The sequence below is a fragment of the Centropristis striata genome, chromosome 10 (genome assembly GCF_030273125.1).
Source record: "Centropristis striata isolate RG_2023a ecotype Rhode Island chromosome 10, C.striata_1.0, whole genome shotgun sequence".
NCBI lineage: Eukaryota > Metazoa > Chordata > Actinopteri > Perciformes > Serranidae > Centropristis > Centropristis striata.
The window spans coordinates 5,643,551-5,668,350 of NC_081526.1; the positions used below are offsets into that span (position 1 = coordinate 5,643,551).

Sequence of the window (24,800 nt, forward strand, 5' to 3'; positions counted from 1 at the left end):
ATTTAAACATGAATCATTAACACAAAACTGGACGCTAAACAGAACGTGACATGGAATGAGAATATAATTTTTGTCATTGTGTGTACGTTGTCATTTGTAGTAAATTAAACATGAGCATTTAGTCCTTTTTGACATTTACTCGTGAATAAGAGATCTGTGGGTAATATATGTCCGTTTGGTAGTAGTTTATAGCGTCCTCTCCACATGCGCGACGAGGGGGTGCTTTTCACGGCAGGGGTGCTTAATACGGCACAACACCGGCCCTGCTTCAATCGCCCATCTCTAGTAGTCAGAGATCAATGGTCGGAGTCTGAACCGCGCATGCGCAGACCAGAGGAGCCAGCCTGCCAGCTCAGCTGACAGCAGCAGCAGATGATGATGGCAGACTGCGGGACTAACGAAGAAGAAGTAGCTGTGATCGGTAACACCGATATCACTCCGTCAGAATCCGACAACAACATTATAAACACGGTCGGACTTTTTTCTATTCTCTGTGACACACATGTTTGAAGTTTAATAGCCTGTTTCCACTCATGTAAACTTTCTCTAACAGGCCTGTCGTGTTGTTAGCTGGGTGGAGTTAGAGACGTGAAGCAGCGGACAGTTTTACAATCACCTTTTCACAAAGCTGCAGCAATGTTTAAAACCTTAACCAACTCCAACGCCATGTTTAGTCACTAATTTAGCTCTGCTAGGTGTCGTATAAGTTACAAAGTAATCTAAAGTTGCTTGCTCGAAGCTAACGACACTTTGTAAACTTTACTCCTGGCGTTAGCTTGCTAGCTAGCCAGTCTAAAGGCTAATCTCAAACTTTGGTTTAGTTTGAATTGGCCGGAGTGTCTTTGTGTCCTGTACGTCCAGTTTAAATGATCGTTAATAGAGAAATGGGACTGGTCCGGATATATGAGCAGCGTTTTTATTAGTAGTAACCATAGTAGTAGCTGGTGGTGTTGTCATGTTTTGTCTTGTGACCTGCACACGCCTGCCATAACCCAGTAAAGGTCCAGAGGTGTGCTGCAGGATCTCCAATAGAAAAACAGCTGCCTGTTCATCTGCTCAGCTGGTTTCATGCTTCTCTGTCTGTTTAGATTACAATAAGACTTTTGGTTAGGGCTGGGCAATATGGACCAAAAGTCATAACCCAATGTATTTAGGCTGGATATTGATATACAATCAATCAAAATCAAAATCAAATCAAAATTACTTCATTTATCCCTGAGGGTAAATTCAATTAGTCTGGTAAAATCTCTGTAAGAATGAGACAGCCTGATGTCTGTAGGAGAGAAGGATCTTTTGAATCCGGAGGATCTGCCGTCCACGGCTGTTCTTTTGGTCCATAAAGGTTTTGTGTAGCGGATTATCCGGGTATTTCAAGATGGCCTTGAACATGTTGACAGGTCATCTCTCCACCACCTCCTCCAGTGTGTCCAACCTGGCTCCAACCACAGAACCAGCTCTTTAGACCAGTCTGATCATCTCTGTGTGTGATGCACAGACTGATAAAACATCTGCAGCATCTCACTACAGATGTCCAGAGATCTGAGCTTCCTTAAGAAAAAGAGGAGGCTCTGCCCTTTTTTGTAGAGAGTGTCTGTGTTTAGGGACCAGTCCAACTTATTATCCAGGTAAACACCTAGATACGTATAACTTGGCACCACCTTGATGTCCACCCCACAGGTATTCACTGGCTGAAGGGGGGCTTGAACCTGCGGAATAAAATATATATCCTGATATTTTTTATCACAAAATGAGAGCAAATGTTCAGTTAAAGTCAAAGCCAAATATGACGTGTCACAAGTAGTTTTATAGAAACAGTTTATTTAAGTGAACATAAATAGAGTACTTTTTTTTTTTTTTAAATCAAAGCACCATAAAGTGCACATTTAAATAAATAAAAAATATCTTAAATAAAAATAGCCTATGAAATAAAATAGACCAATCTTTCTCTGAAATAAATATATTTATATGAGAAAAGTATAACGAACATCACAAAATAACTAAATATGACAAACCCTAGTAAGGGCAGCATTTATATATAAAGAAATACATTTTTTTAACTATATCGATATATGCGATATCGTCTAATTCCATATCACATTTAAAAATATATCGATATATCTTTTATATCGATATATTGCCCAGCCCTATTTTTGGTCCATTAGATTGAAAAAATAAAGCCTTAAGTGACGAGAAACCATTATTATTATTATTATTATTATTATTATTATTATTATTATTATTATTATTATTATTCCTAAAAGCCCTGTAGTTCTAAAATCACTGTAAGTCACTGCCTCAAGTGGCTGACTGCTTTTAAAATATGGTTACAACACATATGTTTGTAATGTTTCATAAAATAAACCCACAGCAATAAAATATGCAATAATTTGTTGACAAGAAAATAATATTTTTTTTCACCAAGCATCTTTGCCAATCAACACACAGAGGCAATGGGCAGCATGCAGTAAGCACCGTGCCAGGAGTGGGACGTTAGTTTTTTTTTGTGCTTTTAATGCCCAGGCAGCCTGGCACAGACAGGATTTCTTATACCTCCAGGCCAGCATAAGAGAGATTTTTTTTTTTTTTTTCAGTGGTGCTTCACAGGCAGTGGTTGGTGTAGGTTGTCTTACAAATCCATGCCAACATGGAGCCAAGGAATTAACGCCCATGGGCTTTCTATTATACCAAATGTTAGGAGAAAGTTAAAAAAACAAAAGTTTTCATCATGGTGCAGTTAATTTATCACCACATATGTAGGCTAGGGCTGGGCGATATGGACCAAAAGTCATACCCCGATATATTTAGGCTGAATATCGATATAAGATATATATCCTGATATTTTTATCACAAAGTGAAAGCAAATGTTCAGTCAAAGTCAAATATGACATGTCACAAGTAGTTTATTTAAGTTTATTTAAGTTAACATAAATACTGTATAACAACAGGAGTATTTTAAAAAAAATCAAAGCTCCATAAAGTGCACATTTAAATAAATAAAAAAATCTTAAATAAAAATAACCTATGAAACAAAACAGGCCAATCTCTTCCTGAAATAAATATATTTACATGAGAAAAGAATAACAGACAGTACAAAAGAACTAAATATGACAAACTCTAGTAAGAATTTTAACTATATCGATATATGCGATATGGTCTAATTCCATATAACATTTAAAATATCGATATATCTTTTATATCCATATATCGCCCAGCCCTACACTGTAAAAAATAATATGTTTAATTTACGGTAAAATACTGGCAGCTCCGGTTGCCAGAACTTCACCGTAATAAATAAAGTGAATGGTTTTCTGCTGTAAATTTAAATGTAAATATCAGCAAAAACTGTAATCTAGACTGAATATTCCTGCTATTTTTATGGCAATTGTGTCATTCATAAACACATCATGGTATTTCTCTATTGACTTTACATGAAAATGTTATATTTTAACAGCAAAACGGTGTTTCTTCCAGTTTATGACAGAAAAAAGGAAAAAGTTTGGTGCTATTCTTTGATTAATAGTAATTAAAAGTGTCTAATACGGTGATATACAATTTTTCATTTTACACCCCATTTCTGATGTATTTGACAGTGTTTTACTGTTATTTCTACAAACATTTTTACAGTGTAATGTAGGCCTATCCACCACCAGCAACTGCAGCTGTTGTCACTTATGAGTAATATCGTATTGGTTACAATGTAGCCTGATTACTTGCTGAGTAACCAGCAAAAATGATTTCTCTAGCAACTCACAACACAGCAAGAGAAAAGTGAGCATAATAGGCAACAAATAAATGACTGTTCCCGTTCTGGCAATTTGAAACAATTTATTTGGCTCAGTAATACTGAAATATTGCAACGGCTTGGTGTACTGCTCAGCCAATCATAATCACGGACTGGTACAATCTGTTCTATAATTATTTTTTTGTTCTCTTAGTCCCAGAGAACAACACTGTTATCTGCACACACCTGTCTGTTCACCTGCTGTTGTTTTTCTGCTCTTACATTTGTAGCATACCTTTTTTTCTCATGCCTACACATTTTTTTTCTTGTCTGTGTAGATGGTGGAAAGAGGGACAGCTCTGTTGAAAAAAATGGAGATAAATGTGGCGGAAGCAGAGAAGAGAACAGGGAAGAACACAGTTAACATGCAGGAAACCTATACAGTCTACCTCATAGAAACAAGGTAGGTCATAAGCTGGAGTATCTGGTTTTGTAATTCTGTGTATTTTTTGGTAATTTTGTGTCTTTTTTTTTTGTCATTTTGTGTCCTTTTTTGTCATTTTGTGTCTTTTTTTTTAGTAATTTTGTGTCCTTTTTTCATCATTTTGTGTCTTTTTTTGGTCATTTTGTGTCTTTTTAAAGTAATTTTGTGTCTTTTTTTGTCATTTTGTGTCTTTTTTTAGTAATTATGTGTCTTTTTTTGTCATTTTGTGTCTTTTTGTCATTTTGTGTCCTTTTTTGTCATTTTGTGTCTTTTTTTTTAGTAATTTTGTGTCTTTTTGTCATTTTGTGTCTTTTTTTTTGTCATTTTGTGTCTTTTTAAAGTAATTTGGTTTTTTTCTGTCATTTTGTGTCTTTTTTTTGTCATTTTGTGTCTTTTTTTGGTCATTTTGATACGGCCTCCAGCAGCGCTGAATTTAATGTCCTTTTGTGGTTTTACAAAAACCGTACTTCTTGTTTGTGCAACACATTAAACAACTCTGATTTTCTTCACACTTATTGTGACATTTGTGACACAGCTTACGCAAACAACTTAGCAGGGTGTTGCAGCAAAAACAGCAGTGACAAGAAGAGTGGACTGAAACCACTTACTCCTGCACTCCATCAATAAGCACAAAGGGCATATTTGCTTTCTCTTGCACAGTGTTTTTTCATAGTGTCCTCAGAGTAATTAACTCAAATACTTCCTCAAAGAGATGCAGTTTGGCAACCTCAAGCAGAGCTGGGAATCTCTGAGGATCTTATTATTTGATTGGATTTTAATGCTACTGGTGCTGTGATTTCATTACTAAAAGAGAAATTAGCCCTTTTGTGCTTATTGAAGCTGGTTTAACGAAACAAGATCAATGAGCTGAATTGCTTGCTCTGATTACTTCGCTACCTTGTCACACGCGCCCTACTCTTTTAAAATAATTAGTCTTCATTACTTGACTATTTAGCTGGCACTTAAGGGAGCTCTTTGAATTCCAATGAAGTCATTTTGTCCACAGGTGCTGAATCTTTTAAATCACAATGACAAGATAATTTTTCCCACCCTTACTCAGAAAAGGCCACTGGCAAAGTCTGAGTTAGATGTCATATGTTCATGCACATTCTGTGTCTCATGTTACTATGAACAAGAACACTAGCTCTAATGTGACACCGGATAACAATATGGTTTATTCCCTCTCCTCTGTCTGCAGGCCAGCTGAAACCGTTCCAGAGGGTGGTACACCTGCCACACCTGACACTTTGTGGAGACGCTACAGTGAGTTTGAGTTGCTCAGAACTTACCTGCTGGTAGCCTACCCCTACATCATCATCCCTCCACTACCAGAGAAAAGGGTGAGTGACACATACTGTCGGTGGATGGAAACTTATAATTTAGTAAAGATTTGGTTTTGCCAGTCCAATCCAGTATCTGGGTGATTCTCATGAACATGGTGCAGCTCATAGCAATAATCCAAGAGCATTGAATACATATTTTCTTTGACCTTTTATAACAAATACAATCTAAAGTCACTTGTTAATATGAATTTATAATCTATTTAAAAAAAAAAAAGAAGGTATTTTCTGACATTTTTAGAGACATTGTGAGCTAAATTCATTACCGTAACACATTCTTAAATAAAAAAAAAAGCAAAAACAAATGTTTTTTTTTCCTTGGCAAGCAGTAAAATGTGCTCAAGGGTAGCTGGTATCACCAAAATGTATGTAATTATTAAAATATACACATTTTTAATGCAAACACTTCTATCATTACCATAACATATAACCATTTTTAATCAATTTTCATTCAGATTTTGTTGTTTATACATTGTCAAAAACCATTATATCTGATTATATTTTGTTAAATTATACATTTTTAAACAAATGTATATTTATTTTTATAAAGTTCATTAAATATTTATTGTATATAAGTGTGAGAAAACCATGACATTTTTATCTGGACGCATTACAGTAATGAAATTGTGAATCAAAAATATGTTTGAAAAATATAGAAAAAATTATTTTAACACAAAACAATGAATTGTGCCTCATTTTGGTTATATTGTTCATTCATATAAAAGTGAAATATATTTAGTTTAATAAAGTATGTCCTTATAATCTTCACAGACAGAACTTAGACTGGCTTCATAAGAATCACCCACATGAGCTTCAACCAGTTAGTTTTTATGCTGACTCCTGACTGGCTGACCGGCATCTGTCATTATGACACGTAGCGAATTAAAAAGTAGCCGACATCAGCAACCAGTCAGTTAGTCATGGCACTAAAACCAACTTGTATTGCATTAGAAACAGGGAATTCACTTAATTCACTTAAGCTGGCAGCCCAGGTATATTAACCAAAGAAAAAAATCTGGCAACCCGTTTTAGCAAATTTGTCCACCATCTGTGATCTATTAACTCATTTTTCAATTGATTTTCACATCTCAAGGGTGGTCTAATAATGTTTTCCATGACTATGTTTCATTAATTTTTGTCTCACAAAAGAAATAGATTGGGGTGGAAACCCCCAAATGTTGGACTGTCCCATTTAAATTGCATTCAATGAATATATATATTTTCTTTTTTTACCCTTGCCCTGTTGAACAAGCTCTAGAAAGAAACACAGACATTCTCTGGTATTATTAGAAGACAGCAATATGATAACGTGACGGACAAAATATTATGTTTGTTTATAAATGGACTAACCACAAGAGCCATTAATGCCTGACAGGCCATTCGTATTTAGTTTATATATCACTGCCTATAAACTGGAGTCACTAAACTCATTTATGGGCTCTCTCAGTGTCATTATGTTCCACTTGGGAACGGCTGCAAGGCTGCTATGTGTAATTAAGGTGCAGGGTAAAACAAATGTCTTTTTGTGAGAGAACTACTTCATCTATAGTTGTTTCATGACATTTATTTAGCCTATTTCTCATAGTTTTTTTCTCAGTTTCTTCCTGATAGTAGATGGTAAACAGTGTTTCCTCTATGATTTTTTTCAGCAGCGGGGGTAAAGGGTTATTTGTTCCCTGGATGGTCTGCGTGTGAAAAAATCAATCGGCAATTTAGAGAGTATAGAAAATGACACTCGACTGCAAAACAAGCTTTATAACCAGTGTTTCCCACAGGATCTCATAGTGTGAGACTATGAGGCTGCAATTTTTGCTGTAAAAGCCCACATTTGGTGGCCTCTCGCACATTCTAATGCATGGGTATCAAACTTGCGGCCCGTGGGCCAATTGCGGCCCTCGTGGCGATATTTTGTGGCCCCCACCTTGATATGAAAGTTTAATGTGAGTTTTATATGAATGGCACTTTACCATGTTGTGTGTGTAAGGTCCCTTTAATTACTTTTTTGGTAATTTTGTCTTTTTTTTAATAATTTTGTGACTTTTTAAATAATTCTGTGTCTTTTTTTAAATAATTCTGTGTCTTTTATGGTAATTATCTGACTTTTTTGGGTTAGGGTTAGGGTCATTTTGTGTCTTTTTTTTGGTCATTTTGTGTCTTTTTTGGTCATTTTGTGTCTTTTTTTGTCTTTTTTTTTTTTGTCATTTTGTGTCTTTTTTTTAGTAATTTTGTGTCTTTTTTTAAATAATTCTGTGTCTTTTATGGTAATTATCTTTCTTTTTTGGGTTAGGGTTAGGGTCATTTTGTGTCTTTTTTTTGGTCATTTTGTGTCTTTTTTGGTCATTTTGTGTCTTTTTTTGTCTTTTTTTTTTTTTTGTCATTTTGTGTCTTTTTTTTAGTAATTTTGTGTCTTTTTTGGTCATTTTGATAATGCCTCCAGCGGCCCCCAGGTAGTTTGAGTTTGAGACCCCTGTTCTAATGCCACTATTCCATCATATACATTGATCTTAATCATTGGATATTTAAATCATGCTGAGGTGGATTCTGTTAACACATCTATGTGCTCTTATTTTGAAAGCTACGTATGTTTAGCAACAGCAAGTTATTCAAAGGTTAGTAATTAATACTAACGGTGTACAGAGTTTAGCTTTTTGGGATTAAACCAAATTTTATTGACACTCTAAGGAGGTGTACTCACTTTGAAGTCACATTGGCCTTTGTAAATGTAGTCCTCATTAAAGTCTGTCTTGGCTACTAACAGTTGAAATACTAAAGTCTCGACCAACAAGAGCTTTTTCCTTTATTATTTATTAAGTTTTACTTGTTTTTGTATATTGCCACTGCCGCTAAATGAATGTAGCAGAAACCATGGTATACACAAGGTTGTCTTTTTAAGCTGGTATTCATCACTTTTTTCTTTTTACTCCCTGTCTGTGTCTCTTGTAGGCTGAGTTTGTGTGGCACAAGCTGTCAGCAGACAACCTCGACCCAGACTTTGTTGAGCGGCGGAGAGTGGGCCTTGAAAACTTCCTGCTGCGTGTTGCATCACACCCTGTCCTCTCCAGCGACAAAATCTTCTTCCTCTTTCTGACAGAGGTTGGTGCTTAAGCATTATTCAACACGTTCCACATAATGTCCCATTGAATTCTCCTGCCATACATAAGCAGATATGCACACTCACAATCTAACAGGGATTTTAAACTGACAATAGCACTGTGGCAAAACAATGCACCAGGGTGCTCTGGTGGGAGGATACAGACAAAGAATGGATATCACACTGCAGCGGAAAAAATGGAGGCTGAACCGTTTCTTTATAGGAGTGACACCCCCCTAGTGGGGCGGATTAGCTCAATATTTTACAACAATCGTTCACTTTGTGATAAAAGCATGAAATTTGGTAGATGTGTTGGTGAATATGTTTCGAACAAATCTGGATATTGGGCCACCTCAAAAGCGCCCCCTAGTGGCCGTGGCAGGCATTTGTTATACAAATAAATCAATGATGAATAAAAACTGCCCTTTTAATAATACCAACTGGTGATGAATTGTATATTGTTGGAAAGCCTGATTAGTCACCTTTACAACGAGGTACAGCTTGTAAGGATCGTGCATTCATGGAATGAGCAACGGGGCTAAACGTGTGGGTAGCACCCCCCAAAAATGTGCATCCCCTGTGTAGTGGGGCGGATTAGCTGAACAATCGTTCATTTTGTGATAAAAGCATCAAATTTGGTACACTCATTGCTGAATACATGTTTAATGAATCTGGATATTGGGCCATCGCAAAAAAAATTATGATGGCTGTGGCGGCCATTTTTTAAAATGGCCATTTAAAAGCCGGTGGTTACTGGCGAGGAATGCTTTGCCTACCCTACAGCTGCTGTTTCACGTTTTCAGCACCACAAATATAATTTAGAGACATGTTAAAGTGACAAAAGCTTTATTACAGTCTAATAGAAAAGAACATTAACTTTGTATAACATTTTATTAGGTCTTGATATTCCCATTCACAGGCTACGGCCTCCTCTTTGGCTTGTATTCTTCTGTTGCTCCTTAAAAAGAAAAAATAATTTTCAATATTGTATGACCTGCAACAATAAAAACAAAACACTTTTAGACAGAGAAAAAAATCATACATTTTAAAAATTCTACTAGGGTTACTTGTAGCAGGTTACTCTTTCTGGCAAAATCCTTGTACTGAGGTGTGTGACTTAGTCAGGCGGCTTAGCCAAATAAAGGGGACACGCCGGACAAGAGCACCACATTTTTTCCACATACTCTCTATCATTATAGGTTTCAATTTTTAGTAGGAGCCACTTCATCAAGATTGCGGTGATGGCAGCCATATAAAGTCTATGAGAAATGCTATATCTTCCAAGCCACTTAGAAGGTCAATCTTGGTGTCAAAATATACATTTTCTGGGTCCAGGAATCATTTAAAGCTATTGAGAATATCACTAGATGATTATTTGATCAAATAGATATGTTCATTTTCACTCAGACTGGGCAACTCGCTTCAAGTGCTGCAGCAGGGTATCCTGAGTTGAAACTATTTGGAATCAATGTTCACGGGAGAGTGTGGATTAGCTGCCATGTACACTGCTCAAAATAATCAAGGGTACGCTTTCATCTCATGTCAGATCTTGATCAACAAATTATTTACAGTGAGTCATCCAGTGATATTCTCAATAGCTTTAAATGATTCTTTGACCCAGAAAATGTATATTTTGACACCAAGATTGACCTTCTAAGTGGCTTGGAAGATATATTGGTTCTCATAGACTTATGGCTTATATGGCTGCCGTCTCCTATCTGCAATCTTGATGAAGTGGCTCCTCCCAAAAGTTGAAACCTTTGGTGATAGAGAGCATGTGGAAAAATGTTGGTGCTTTTGTCCGGCGTGTCCCCTTTCTTCTCAAATCTGGTCCTAAGCCGCCTGACTAACTGTGATGGAGTTATAAAATACATTTAAAAAAAGAAAAAAAGAACCACATGGGCAAAGGAGACATTACATATAGTGTGTGTGTGTGTGTGTGTGTGCAGAGAGAGATGTCCACATTCCACAGGACATAATTTAACAGTGTCTTATTAAGCTTTCACACCCAACAGCCACTGATACATGTTCCAAGCTAACTAGCTAGCTTAAGTACCTATTTTTGCTATCTTGCTAATTTACTTTTCCGCCAAGGCCCATGATGATTGTTTTTCTCTTTAGCCTTTATGATGTTCATAGCATATTTTATTCATAATTATAACAGGTGAAATAAAATATTTAGACATACCTTGATGGACAGTCCACTCCACTGCTTGTCCCAGGAAGCAAATGCTAGCTAGCTCATTTGCTAGCTAGCTCGATGGCTAGCCCGATTGTGGTGGGGCAGGAAAAATAACTGAAAGAGTGTCTAACTGGATTTTTGTTAATTTAATATGGGTATTTGCATTTTTTAATTTACGTTTGTATATTTAGTTTACATTTTTTAAATATTTTAAGAAAGAATTTAAATATTTTTTGTAATTTTAACGAAGAAAATGACTGCTATGGCCACTAGGGGGCAAATTTGCGATGGCCTAATATACAGATTTGTTTGAAACATATCCACCAACACATCCACCAAATTGTGTGCTTCTATCACAAAATAAGCAATTCTTGTGATTTATTGAGCTAATCCGCCCCACAGGGATGCACATTTTTGGGGGGTGCTACCCACACGTTTAGCCCCGTTGCTCATTCCATGAATGCACGATCCTTACAAGCTGTACCTCGTTGTAAAGGTGACTAATCAGGCTTTCCAACAATATACAATTCATCACCAGTTGGTATTATTAAAAGGGCAGTTTTTATTCATCATTGATTTATTTGTATAACAAATGCCTGCCACGGCCACTAGGGGGCGCTTTTGAGGTGGCCCAATATCCAGATTTGTTCGAAACATATTCACCAACACATCTACCAAATTTCATGCTTTTATCACAAAGTGAACGATTGTTCAGCTAATCCGCCCCACTACCCTGTGGTACCCACACAATGATCTTTTTTTTTTTTTTTTTTTTAAACAATATTTTTTTCACAAGTAAAGGATGGTTGCATAATATGGTTCACAGAAATAAGAAGCAAAATAAATAAACAAAACAAACAAACCAAAACAAAAAAAAAACATCAGCTCAGATCCGTATAAATTATACTCCCACACTTTATAGAATTGGTCTGTTTTTGAATGCAATATAAATGTAAGGTACTCTAATATAGTAGTTCTCAACCTTTTTGAGTCGCGACCCCCAATTTAACATCATGTTGTCTCACTGAACATAATCTCACAGATCAGATCATACAAACTCAGTTGATATAACGAATTTTGGACAAATAATGAAGCAGACAACTAAAACATCTCTCTGTTTGCACATTTATATATATATTTTATATTTTATTGTTACTTTTAATCTAAGTCCTTTGCTATCAGTTTCAAGGTCCATTCTGACCTCCTGAGTGTGTAACAGTCAGCTTCAAGCCAGAGACTCCTTGGGATTTGTCAGAAAAGACACAAAATTACTCCAAAAAGAATCAAATTGACCATAAAATGACACAAAATGATCAAAAAAAGTCACAAATTGACCGACAAAGACACAAAATGGCCCAAAAAAGAAACAAAATGACCAAAAAAGGAAACAAAATGCCCAAAAAAGACACAAAATGACTAAAAAAAGACACAAAATGACCAAAAAAAGGAAACAAAATGACAAAAAAAAGACACAAAATGATCAAAAAAAGACACAAAATTACCAAAAAAAGACACGAAATGACCAAAAAAGACACAAAATGACCAAAAAAGACACAAAATGACAAAAAAAAACCCAATATTCTTTTCTAAAACAATATTCTATTCTAAATATTCTTCCTCGCTGCATAGGTAAGAATACAATACAACCTCTTATTACGTTTGGATGTTAAGAGTCGGCTTGGGAGACCCAGTATGAGAGATACAGGGTTCATCTCCAGTTCTAAGCCCGATATCTTCTCTATTTCAGATCATACATTAAACCAGTACATTTGCAGTTTCGAACATGACCCACACAATGATCTTAGTGACATGAATACAAAAAGCCCACAGCGATATTGCATGTGCCAATACCAGGTAGAAATCATACCAGTACATACATCTTATTCACTTCTTACTTATTCATTTCTGTTGGTACTGAAGTGAAAATGACTGCTCCCCTGGTTAACTTTCCCAAGGTGAGAAATCCTCCCATGCAGCCTTGCCACTTGATACACCTTTGGCTCAACTTCAAGATTTATGTTTCATTTTTTCCCTGCAGCCTGGAGCAACATGCTCAATCAAGTGCAGCCCTTTGAGGTGTTGTGTTGAAGTGAATTGTCTGCTGGAAAGCCCCGTTTTTTTACACAGTGGGGTTGATAATCCTGTCAATCATGTGTCTGTCATCTGTCAATCATCTGTCTTTAGGAAAAAGGATGGCGGGATGCCGTTTTGGAGACAGGTTTCCAAGACAAGGTATACATATATTTGTACTTTATACATTAAGTGGGATAGTACATTGTCTGTTTAATCCCTTGACAGATTATTTAGCTGTGAAATAACATTGTCAGTGTTTCAGCCACTTGTTTTATGATTGGCACACTGGATCATATCACAAGCACCTCTTCATAGACTCTCCTGTATGCTGTATGCAAAATAAACCCCTTTTAATGAGTGTATCATCCTGTTCCCAACCAGGCAGACTCCAGACTCAAGTCTCTGAGTGCCATGTTCAGAGTCAAGAACCCTGACAAGTACGTATAAAATATACACAGACAAAATGTTTACTTTTCATTTGCCAATTAAACATTTCACCAGGGTTTATACAAAGCAGGAGAGTTAGTCAGAATATTGAATCTTCTCTTATTTAGAATTGTTAATGAGTACACTACAGGCCAAAAGCTTGGAAGCAAGAACAAATTTGTACAAAAAAAGATCATAGTTTCATTGCTATACTTTGCAACAAAATAAGCGTGATTATTATGTAAAGAGTCACTTATTAGGACACATTTTGACTATAATTTTCAGGTCTTTGGGTTTTTATTGCTTAGACTTTATGTTTCCTTCTTTCCTTAATGTATAAATCTGAACTATGTTTTTTTTTGTCAGAGATATGAACACAGTTGAGATTTATTGGGATTTTTGTGTCCAAACTCTCAAAAGCCAAAGAGCTAAAGTGAATAATGCAAACTGTGATTTGTTTTTTTACTTTTGCACTGAAGTTGTGACTCTTCCAAATCTTCTCAACCCTAAAACTTTTGTTAACATTTAATCAGCAATGGTCTGCTAACATTAATGTATATCTAAAGGTAAATTGAGGAAAATGGTTTAATTTAATAAAGGTAAAGTCTGATCATGCAGTAAACACATCCATAAATCCAAAGAATCCATACTGGTTTTTAAGAAAGCCATTGTGAACAGAAAATTTAAGTTGCTTCCAAACTTTTGGCCTGTAGTGTACTTAATTAAAAATGAATCATCACAGTGGAAAAACAGGTAAAAGAGCAACATTGATTAGATTTTCTTATCAGATTTCACACTGATTCATGTGTTGTGTTCTGCAGGCGGTTTACAGCGCTGAAACAGTACAGTGATGAGCTGACCACCGTCATCTCTCAGCTACTGAGGGTTCGAGCGGTGAGTTTTGGCATAAACGAACACACACAAACACACACCTACATGTGTATTTTAATTTCTGTCTTTTTGCAGTTTTGCATACTGTGTTATAAAACATAGGCAATATATTTCACTGACATTTACCCTGACAACTCCTGAGTGTTCTGTGAGCACTAACTGCATTTCTTTTTGGAACTGAATTATTCTTTTTCTGACTGTCCATAATGTAATTATGATGTTTGTCTTTATTGTAGAAAGTAGCAGACCGGCTGTATGGAGTTTACAAGGTTCACGGTAACTACGGCCGAGTCTTCAGGTGAGAAATAATTAATTTTACATAATTTTGGCCTAAAAAAGGGCACTACATTTTAACAAAACAACACATCAACAAGCCATTAATTAATTAATAAAAATACATTTAGTGTACATATTGTATCCAGACATTTTATGACATGTACATTTGCTTGTAGAAACCTTTTTTTTTCAACTTCTCTTTATTGTTTTTTTTTTTCTTTCGTTCACATACAAAAATAAAGAAGATACATGTTAATTTATGCTTGAAATCAACAAAAGAACAGAATGATAATAGAAAAATAAAAGCAATAATGAAACCTCATATTTTACACGAGGATGAATTTTATATTTTCCCCCCTGTATCTATGGGCTTTCCACTTGATATTATTGAGATGGTTAGCAAAAAAACAAAACAAATTTGAAGCTTTGAGAGGAATTTTGTAAATTAAATAAATTGCTATATATATTTATGAACAAATGGTAGCACACAAAACACAATTGCGTCTGTTGATAACTCGTAAAAAAAATAAGTTGTCAGGTTTTATGGACTGAATTTAGAGACTTGTAGAATTCAAGCTAAGTACCCTAAATATTTGTCTCTCCAGTGAGTGGAGTGCTATTGAGAAAGAGATGGGAGACGGACTACAGAGTGCTGGACACCACATGGACACGTAAGTAGACTACAGATGCATCAGTTAGGAAGTCTGGTTGCTGTAGTTTACGTATGTATTTGTGTCTGTATGTCTGTACGCCCTATTCTTGTAAACAATGTATCTCAGAAACACTTCAGATTTAGCACAAATGTCCACTAGGACTCAAGGATAAACTGATGATATTTTGGTGATCAAATGTCTAAAGCATGGCCCCCACCTTGATATGAAAGTTTAATGTGAGTTTTATATGAATGTCTCTTTACCGTGTTGTGTGTTGAAGGTCCCTTTATTGGTCCAGCTAGAGCTTTGTTTCACTTGTTTCTATGACGACGTTAACAAAAAGAAAGGCAGCTGCTACCGGAGCGTTTATTATCTGCCATGTTGTTGTTACTGCAAGAAGTGGAAATGTTATTTAATGTCATTTTGTGCCCTTTTTTGGGGTAATTTTGTGTCTTTTTTTGTAATTTTTTGTCTTTTTTTGATAATTTTGTGTCTTTTTTCTCATTTTGTGTCTTTTTTTGGTCATTTTGTGTCTTTTTCTAATAATTGTGTGTCTTTTTCTAATAATTTTGTGTCTTTTTTAGTAATTTTCTGTATTTTTTGTGTCATTTTGTGTCTTTTTTGTCATTTTGTGTCTTTCTTTTAGTCATTTTGTGTCTTTTTTGGGTCATTTTGTGTCTTTTTTGTCATTTTGTGTCTTTTTTTGGTCATTTTGTGTCTTTTTCTAATATTTGTGTGTCTTTTTCTAATAATTTTGTGTCTTTTTTAGTAATTTTCTGTATTTTTTGTGTCATTTTGTGTCTTTTTTGTCATTTTGTGTCTTTTTTTGGTCATTTTGTGTCTTTTTCTAATAATTTTGTGTCTTTTTTTAGTAATTTTGTGTATTTTTTGGGTCATTTTGTTTGTTTTTTGTCATTTTGTGTCTTTTTTTTTAGTAATTTTGTGTCTTTTTTGTTGTTGTCATTTTGTGTCTTTTTTTGGTCATTATGATACTGCCTCCAGCGGCCCCCAGGTAATTTGAGTTTGAGACCCCTGATCTACGGGTAAAGTCACTGTGACCTTGTGTCTGTTCCATTCTTGTAGATATCTCAAGAACACTTGCAGGGATTTTTTTTCAAATAACACACTAGATGCTATGAATACCTGATTTGATATTAGAAGTTGAAGGACAAGTTCACTGTGACTCACAAAATACATCTTCAGGATAAAATGGTAGTTAAGAAATCAAAAAAAGTCAAAGGTTCACTGTGACATTATAATATTCTGCAAAAGCACCTTTCTTGCAATAATACAAGGCCGTTGCATTGGTTCATTATGACTGACTGGTTCTCAGGTATGCTGCATCAATAGACGACATTCTGGAGGAAGAGGAGCATTACGCCGACCAACTGAAAGAATACCTTTTCTACACTGACGCTGTCAGGTAAGTGTTTATATATCTTTAAAACACAGACAGATAGATGTATCTATTCCAGGCCAAACAAGAAGCTTTCATATAATATACACTACAGGCCAAAAGTTTGGAAGCAACTTAAATTTTCTGTTTACAATGTCTTTCTTAAAAACCAGTCTGGATTCTTTGGATTTATGGATGTGTTTACTACAAGATCAGACTTTACCTTTATTGAATTAAACCATTTTCCTCAATCGACCTTTAGGTATAGATTGATGTTAGCAGACCATTGCTGAATAAATGTTAACAAAAGTTTTAGGGTTGAGAAGATTTGGAAGAGTCAAAACTTCAGTGCAAAAGTTAAAAAAAACAAATCACAGTTTGCATTATTCACTTTAGCTCTTTGGCTTTTGAGAGTTTGGATACAACAATCCCAATAAATCTTAACTGTGTTCATATCTCTGACAAAAGAAACAAGAGTTCAGATTTATATATTAAGGAAAGAAGGATACACAAAGTCTAAGCAATAAAAAAACCCAAAGACCTGATAAATAGTCAAAATGTGTTCTAATAAGTGACTCTTTATACAATATTCATGTTTATTTTGTTGCAAAGTAGCAATGAAACTATGATCTTTTTTGTACAAATTTGTTCTTGCTTCCAAACTTTTGGCCTGCAGTGTAAGTACATTAGCTAATGCTCTTTATCTGTATTGACAGAATAGACTGTAAGTAAGCTGACTTTATTACCATTTAGTTTTAATAAATGTCACCACATGTGTTGTAGCAGAATAGACATTAAAGCATCATACATACTAACTGTATGTATGTTAAGTCTGCTGGAGTGTTCTTGACTGTTTGTTATGTAGATAACTGACCTTTAAGGCTGAAATTACGTCAGACTCAGGAGGAGGTGATTTTTAATTTGTTTAGAGCTGCCAGGATTAAATTAAATAATTCATTTTGTTGATTGAAAGAAATTTAATCATCAACTTTCTAGATAATGGATTAATTGTGCAAGTCATTTTCCGGCAAATAATTCCATTTGATGGTTGCAGTAGATATTATCCCTGTTTTCTGATATTTAAAAGATGATTGATTAATTGCGAGAATTAGCTGCTGCTGATTAAAAAAAACATTATTGCAGCTTTGATTGGACGGACAATTAAAGGATAATATTCCTCCTGGTTCGTGGTGTTGTTGCTGTTTAATGTCTGATTATGTAATCTGATCAGCTATAGGGATAAAACTTCATTTTCCACACTCCATTTTGATCATATTTTGATGTTTGGACTTTTCTTTTGTTTTGTCATTTTTGTCCTTTTTATTGGTTTTTGATTTTACATGTAAATGAACAAACAAATGATCAACATGAAGACCTATAGATACATAAATACAGAAAATATCAAGGGAAAAGTAAAAGTGTAAAAAAAAAAAATGAAAAGGGGATTGGAAAACACCCTAAAAAATGTTTTTTTAAAGTATTCTGATCTGAGTCCAATCTGAGATTACCTGAAGTCTGGTTTTATGGTAGAGACATATGTAATCAATTTTTGCCAATTTTCAATAAATTCCTCTTTTTGTGTTCTTAAATTGAAAGTAATTACACAATATCAATCCATTCATCTGCACTAGGTGCCTCTCTCTTCAGCCATTTCTTTGTTATTGATTTCTTACAGGCCACCATAATATTCTCAGTAAATATGTATCTTTATTCCTCCACTCCAGTTCCTCTAGAATAGATCCACCAAATATAACAAATTGAAACAAAAAGTTATTTTTGTTGAAAACACAGTCTCTAGAATTTGATGTACAATAAAGGCCAAAAGTTTGGAAGCAAGATCAAATTTGTACAAAAAAAGATCATAGTTTCATTGCTATACTTTGCAACAAAATAAACATAATTATTATGTAAAGAGTCACTTATTAGAACACATTTAAGCTATAATTATCAGGTCTTTGGGTTTTTATTGCTTAGACTTTGTGTATCCTTCTTTCCTTAATGTATAAATCTGAACTCTTGTTTCTTTACTCAGCTGCTTCAATTTTAGACATTTCTGTGGTAGTTTGTCAGAGATATAAACACAGTTGAGATTTATTGGGATTTTTGTATCCAAACTCTCAAAAGCCAAAGAGCTAAACTGTGATTTGTTTTTTACTTTTACACTGAAGTTGTGACTCTTCCAAATCTTCTCAACACTAAAACTTTTGTTAACATTTATTCAGTAATAGTCTGGTAACATTAATGTATACCTAAAGATTAATGTATACCTAAATGGTTCAATTCAATAAAGGTGAAGTCTGATCATGCAGTAAACATCCAAAAATCCAAGGAATCCATACTGGTTTTTAAGAAAGCAATTGTGAACAGAAAATTTAAGTTGCTTCCAAACTTTTGGCCTGTAGTGTACGCTCAACCAAAATAGGGTCACAACAGGGCAACACCAGAGGTTCAGACTTTTCTCCGGCAGGTTTTATAGATGTCTGGTAAATACTACAGCATTCATTTGATGTGTTTCTGCCTCAGTGTTCTTTATCTCTCTATTCAAAACACAGCAACAGATGGCAGCGCTAATGCAAATGTTTGGTAGCATATGTAAAGCAAACCATAAAAGACCTGTGGTTGTCAACAAGCAACTGCTGTTAGGGTTCCTGATTAACAGGAAGCCAGCTACATCATATTTTATTATTTTCCCTAATGGAAGTGTGTAGAATTTCAGTTTGACTGTATACATATTATTATTATCAGAAAGCAACAATGTTATAGGACTACACATTTTGGGATTAAAATTTTAATCTTCAACTTCTTAAATAAAACCCTTCTGTGTGTTTGTGAATGAAGGTCAGTATGTAGGAAACACGAGTTGATCCAGTATGAATTGGAGATGGCAGCTCAGGACCTCGCCCATAAGAAACAACAGAAAGAAGAGCTGGCTACCGGGGTAACGCACAACAAAAGCACACTCTCTTATCATGTCTCACTTTCTCATACACTTTCTGGGCAAGTAACAAGTACACAAAAATGCAAATAACCCCACACAAGAAATTAAAATGATCAGAATTAAGCATGTGTTTAAAGCATTGTGATCCTATTATCCCATTTAAGCCGGGAAAGCATTATCGCATTTTTACCATTAAAACCGGGGGCGCTCTTGCGTTTTTCTACCATTAAGGCTGGGAAAGCGGATACATCGTTTTGTAGTATTTGTAGTTTTTTCCACCTATTTTCAGTCTCTTGGCCAATGAAATGCAATTCATCACAAAAAAAGACACAAAATGACTACAAAAAGACACAAAATGACCAAAAGAGACACAAAATGAAAAAAAAAAGACTCGACATGACTAAAAAAAGACAAAAAAAAACACAAAATGACTAAAAAAAAGACACAAAATGACAAAAAAAGACACAAAATGACTAAAAAAAGACACAACATGACTAAAAAATGACAAAAAAAGACACAAAATGAATTAAAAAAAAAGACACAAAATGACTAAAAAAAAAGACACAAAATGACCAAAAAAAGACACAACATGACTAAAAAATGACCAAAAAAGACACAAAAGGACAAAAAAAAGACACAAAAAGAGAATACATGTGGGAGTGTCGCAATGCATCATGGGACTTTTCCAGAACTGAAATCATGGTGGAAGACGACTATAGCGGAGGGAGCTCAGATATAACGGCTATAAGCTCTCAAATACTTTTTGAATTTCATTTCTATCTGCTACAGAGGCTGAAAAATCTATTATTTAGTAGGAAGCGTTGACACTTCTGTTGAATTTACAGAAAAACTTCAGGTTTTAGGGGGTTATTTTAAAATCGCCCAGAGGTTTTACTGGCATTTTTTCCAGCCGTTTTAGGCCTAAATGGGTTAAATGAAGACATGAGTGAAATAATTAATTTGTGTGTGTGTGTGTGTGTGTGTTTGTGTGTGTGTGTGTGTGCAGACAGTGCGTGTCTTCTCTCTGAAGGGAATGACCAGTAAACTGTTCGGCCAGGAGAGCCAGGAGCAGAGGGAGAGCAGGTTGGCAGCCTTGGAGCAAAGTATCCAGGAGGGAGAGGAAATGCTGAAGGAGAAGAACTCAGAGTGCCAGTAAGATCAGCAATAAATCAATCCTGCACCTTTTTCTCATTTGTCGCCGTCTGTTGAGGGTAGTCCACTTGGTCTGCTCCTCACACTTTTCCTCCGTCTGTAAAAAACAGTATGTAATCTGTTTTATATTTACACAATTTGCCCTTTGTTTGTATGAATTGATTCACTTCTCATAGACAAAAATATAATAATAATAATAATAATAATTGTTTAGGAGGTAACTGGGTAGGGCTAGCTCTTTTAGGGTTCTAGCAGTGACCACAATGTTGTGTCGGTCAGGACACGGTGAAAATATGAGGAGGCATAATGATTGTGTATCCTGGTGAGCTCCAGCAGTTTATTTCCACTTCAACGTCATCAGAATCATTATAGTCATTAGCATTGTTAGTTCTGTAATAACAAACAGAACACATTTCCCATTATTACTCACTAAAGAAATAATAATTGCAGGCCATAACCACCTCAAATACAAACAAAGGAAAATCTGCACACATAGGGATGTAACAGCAGTCCAAGCTACAGTTAAATCACAAGGAGAACGATGCCATAAGGCTAAAAAATATTAAAAGTGAAAGAAAATTAAAAGAAAAACAATAAGAGACAGACGAGGAACAATCACAAGACATTCTCAGACACAGAAAATAAAAGGTAAAAGGAGTAAAAAAGTAAGAAGTTAAGGAGTTATAGTAATATAAACAGGAGGATATGAGAGTATGAATGACTTTTTACAGATCAGAGGGTAACAACATGGGTTTGATTTTGGAGATGGCACGTAAATGGAAAAAACAGGACTGTATGGGCACAACTTTGGTTGATAAGTGGTTGCAGCTGTTAAGACAGGATTATCGATAACAGGATAGAGACCTGATTACTGTTTAAATGGAGTTAGTGGGCCTTCTGTCATACTACGTGGCTTCATTAATACTAGAGTTGATTGATTGATTGATTGATTGATTGTCTTTATTTCGAACATGCAAGCAAGTAAAAAACAACAACAAAAAAAACAAGTTTAAATATTAATAGATGAATAAATAAAAAACAAAACAAAAAAAGCAAAAAAAAAAATTTAGAAGACCGACACTTTCTGCAAGCTCGAAAGGGAGTAGGAAGAAGTAAAAAAACTTATCGAGTCCTACTTCTTAACAGGTCTCTATATCTATATACATACATATATATGAATAATCAATATAGTCATATACAAATATTATAAACAATTATATATATATATATATATATATATATATATATTACATTGTAAATACCTATACATGTATATTGTAAATTACTATGTAAATATAAATATTATAAACATAAATACAATTACCATGTGTGATTGATGATTATGTTTGTAATGAACAAGTTGTTTCCCATGTGCCATAAAATCAAGAAGGACAGAAAATGTAAAATCCACAACAGTTAGAAGAGGAGCTGCTGTGTTTGTTGTTTTGATGATTGCAGAGAGCCCACTTGCTATGCGTACAGTCCACCGGGACATCCACATAGGGGTCCACAGACTCCCTCCGGACGTGGGAGGATGACATTTACTGTTGCAGAAACACAGATGAGGGAAGTTTAAATCCTGCTTTAACCCTTTGATGCACAACATGGGTCTAAAGGGACCCGACTAAGATTTTATATTCTATATCTTTGCAATAAATTAATTTCATCATTCAGTATTCCAGGTTTTCCTCAATTAACCTGTTTTTAATCATCATACATCCTAATTTTTTGTTTTCATTTCTTAGTTTTTGAATAAAAACCCTTTTTTTTTTTTTATCACTACCATTCTAATGCACAAGGTCATTTTTGACCCATGTTGTGCATTAGAAGGTGTTTATATGTTGTCACCAATTTCAAACCTGACAAAGGTTTTGTTAAATTTGTGTTTTTTCAATGGAAATTATTATTTGGTGGCTCTAATAAGTCTCAAATGTTAAAATATGTGATTTTCCAATGTAATCTGGTGGTTCTAACAACTCTTTAAAAGTTAAACCTTCAAAATAAGACAAACATAGTTACAAATATACTCAAATTGTTAATTTAGTGAATCACTTTTTGTATCACTACACTTCTAATGCACGAGGTCATTTTTGACCCATGTGTGTAAACTTGATGTAATAATACAAAAACTATTTTTCTTCATAAAGTATGAAAGGAAAAATGGATATAATGATCCGTTGTAATAAAAACAAAAAATATTCAAAAACACAGCATCATGAAATAACATGGGGAATGAATGCAGGTCATTTTTGACCCATGTTATGTATTAGAAGTAGGGCCAGGACTTTAACGCGTTAATTAAGATTAATTAATGACACAAAAATTAACGCGTTAAAAAAATTGACGCATTTTAATCAAAAATTGCACTGGTCTTTTGGACTTGAACAAAAATAAACAATATTTTTGTTGCTTAAGCTTATGTATTCAGTCATTATTCAATGGTATACTAAAAACCCACGTGAAAAAAATACTTCTCACTGTTCTCATGTCAAATATTTATATGCGATTAAAATGCGATTAATTTCGATTAATTAATTACAAAGCCTCTAATTAATTAGATTAATTTTTTTAATCGAGCCCCGGCCCTAATTAGAAGGTGTTTATATGTTGTGCATCAAAGGGTTGAAGTCTGAATCCTATTTGAGGCAGCCCTGTAGCATAAAGAAGAGCAGGAAGTAGCCCATAAATAAATGAGTAACACACCAACTAGCACATTGTTTGTTCCTCTTCCTCTACCGTGTCTCTATTTCACCTCTACTCTTCCTCAACAACAGCATGTGTCTCTGTTTGTGATTGTGTCTTCAGAGAGTTTGTGCGAACTGCCTGGGAAGACATCGAACGCTTCAAGGAGCAGAAGGACAAAGATTTGCGTGAAGCACTAATCAGCTATGCCATTATGCAGATCAGCATGTGTAAGAAGGTATGGGGCTGTTTCCCACAATGTGTTTGTTCTTGTATAATTGCCTATTTAAAGATGCCAGGCGTTTTGTCACGTTGATTCTTTAGCACTTCTGTTCCCAATCTGTTTCTCTAAAACATTGTCTTGTTTTTTCCTCTGCATTTCTCTAAAATTATTCTTTTGTTCTCCGTCTCAGGGAATCCAGGTGTGGTCCAACGCCAAGGAGTGTTTCAACAAAATGTGAGCCGCTCTGCTGCACCAAAACAATAATCAATCACATTGTTCAGAGTGGGACCGTCATTAAACAGCAGCGTTTTGGAGATGGACTATCAAAGCCCAAATACTGCCCTGTAGAACCTGATAATGTAGGAAATTCCCGATAATGTAATAACCCCAATAATGTAATAAAAATCTGCACTTGAGTCCATTGAAAATGTAATAAAACCTGATAATGTAATAACTTCCCGATAATGTAATAAAGTGCATTTCCCAATAACATAATACACTTTTTACCAATAATGTAATAAAGTATAACATGAATGGGAGGTTATTACATTATCAGGTTTTATTACATTTTCAATGGACTCAAGTGCAGATTTTTGTTACATTTTCGGGAATTTATTACATTATCAGGTTCTACAACAGTCCTGTAGAACCTGATAATGTAATAACTTCCTGATAATGTAATAAAAATCTGCACTTGAGTCCATTGAAAATGTAATAAATCCTGATAATGTAATAACTTCCCGATAATGTAATAAAGTGCATTTCCCAAAGTGCAGAAATCTCAAGTGCAGATTTTTATTACATTATCGGGAATTTATTACATTATCAGGTTCTACAGGACTGTTGTAGAACCTGATAATGTAATAACTTCCCGATAATGTAATAAAGTGCATTTCCCAATAATGTAGTACACTTTTTTACCAATAATGTAATAAAGTATAACACCAAGCACCTTTAGATTTCAAGAAGCTGTTGAATGCATTCGTGTTGTCATGGATACCTCGTTAGTGAAAAACTGATGAAAAACGGGTCAAAAGCTAATAAACATTCAACTTTGACCTGTTGGTGGCGCTAGAGCTCTTGAGCTAGAGTTGATACACAGTATCACCACTTGAACCCAAGTAATGGGTGGTCTGCTGTTAAATTATTACAATATTGGGGAATTATTACATTATCAGGACTTGTGAAATGAAGGCTAACATGATAATGTAATAACCTCCCATTAATGTTATACTTTATTACATTATTGGGAAATGCACTTTATTACATTAT

General features: G+C 34.9%; 1 protein-coding gene across 1 annotated transcript; it reads left to right on the plus strand.

Moving 5' to 3' along the window:
* Positions 1-340: 340 nt before the first annotated feature.
* LOC131978788 (sorting nexin-4-like) lies at positions 341-24,017 on the plus strand. The gene is made up of 14 exons (XM_059342554.1): positions 341-471; positions 4,060-4,184; positions 5,404-5,545; positions 8,489-8,638; positions 13,003-13,050; positions 13,273-13,328; positions 14,139-14,211; positions 14,445-14,506; positions 15,090-15,155; positions 16,471-16,560; positions 19,372-19,471; positions 20,478-20,623; positions 23,429-23,543; positions 23,719-24,017. The coding sequence occupies exons 1-14, from the start codon at positions 373-375 to the stop codon at positions 23,764-23,766; spliced, it is 1,320 nt and encodes a 439-aa protein (XP_059198537.1). The 5' UTR covers positions 341-372; the 3' UTR covers positions 23,767-24,017.
* The last annotated feature ends 783 nt before the right edge of the window (positions 24,018-24,800 follow it).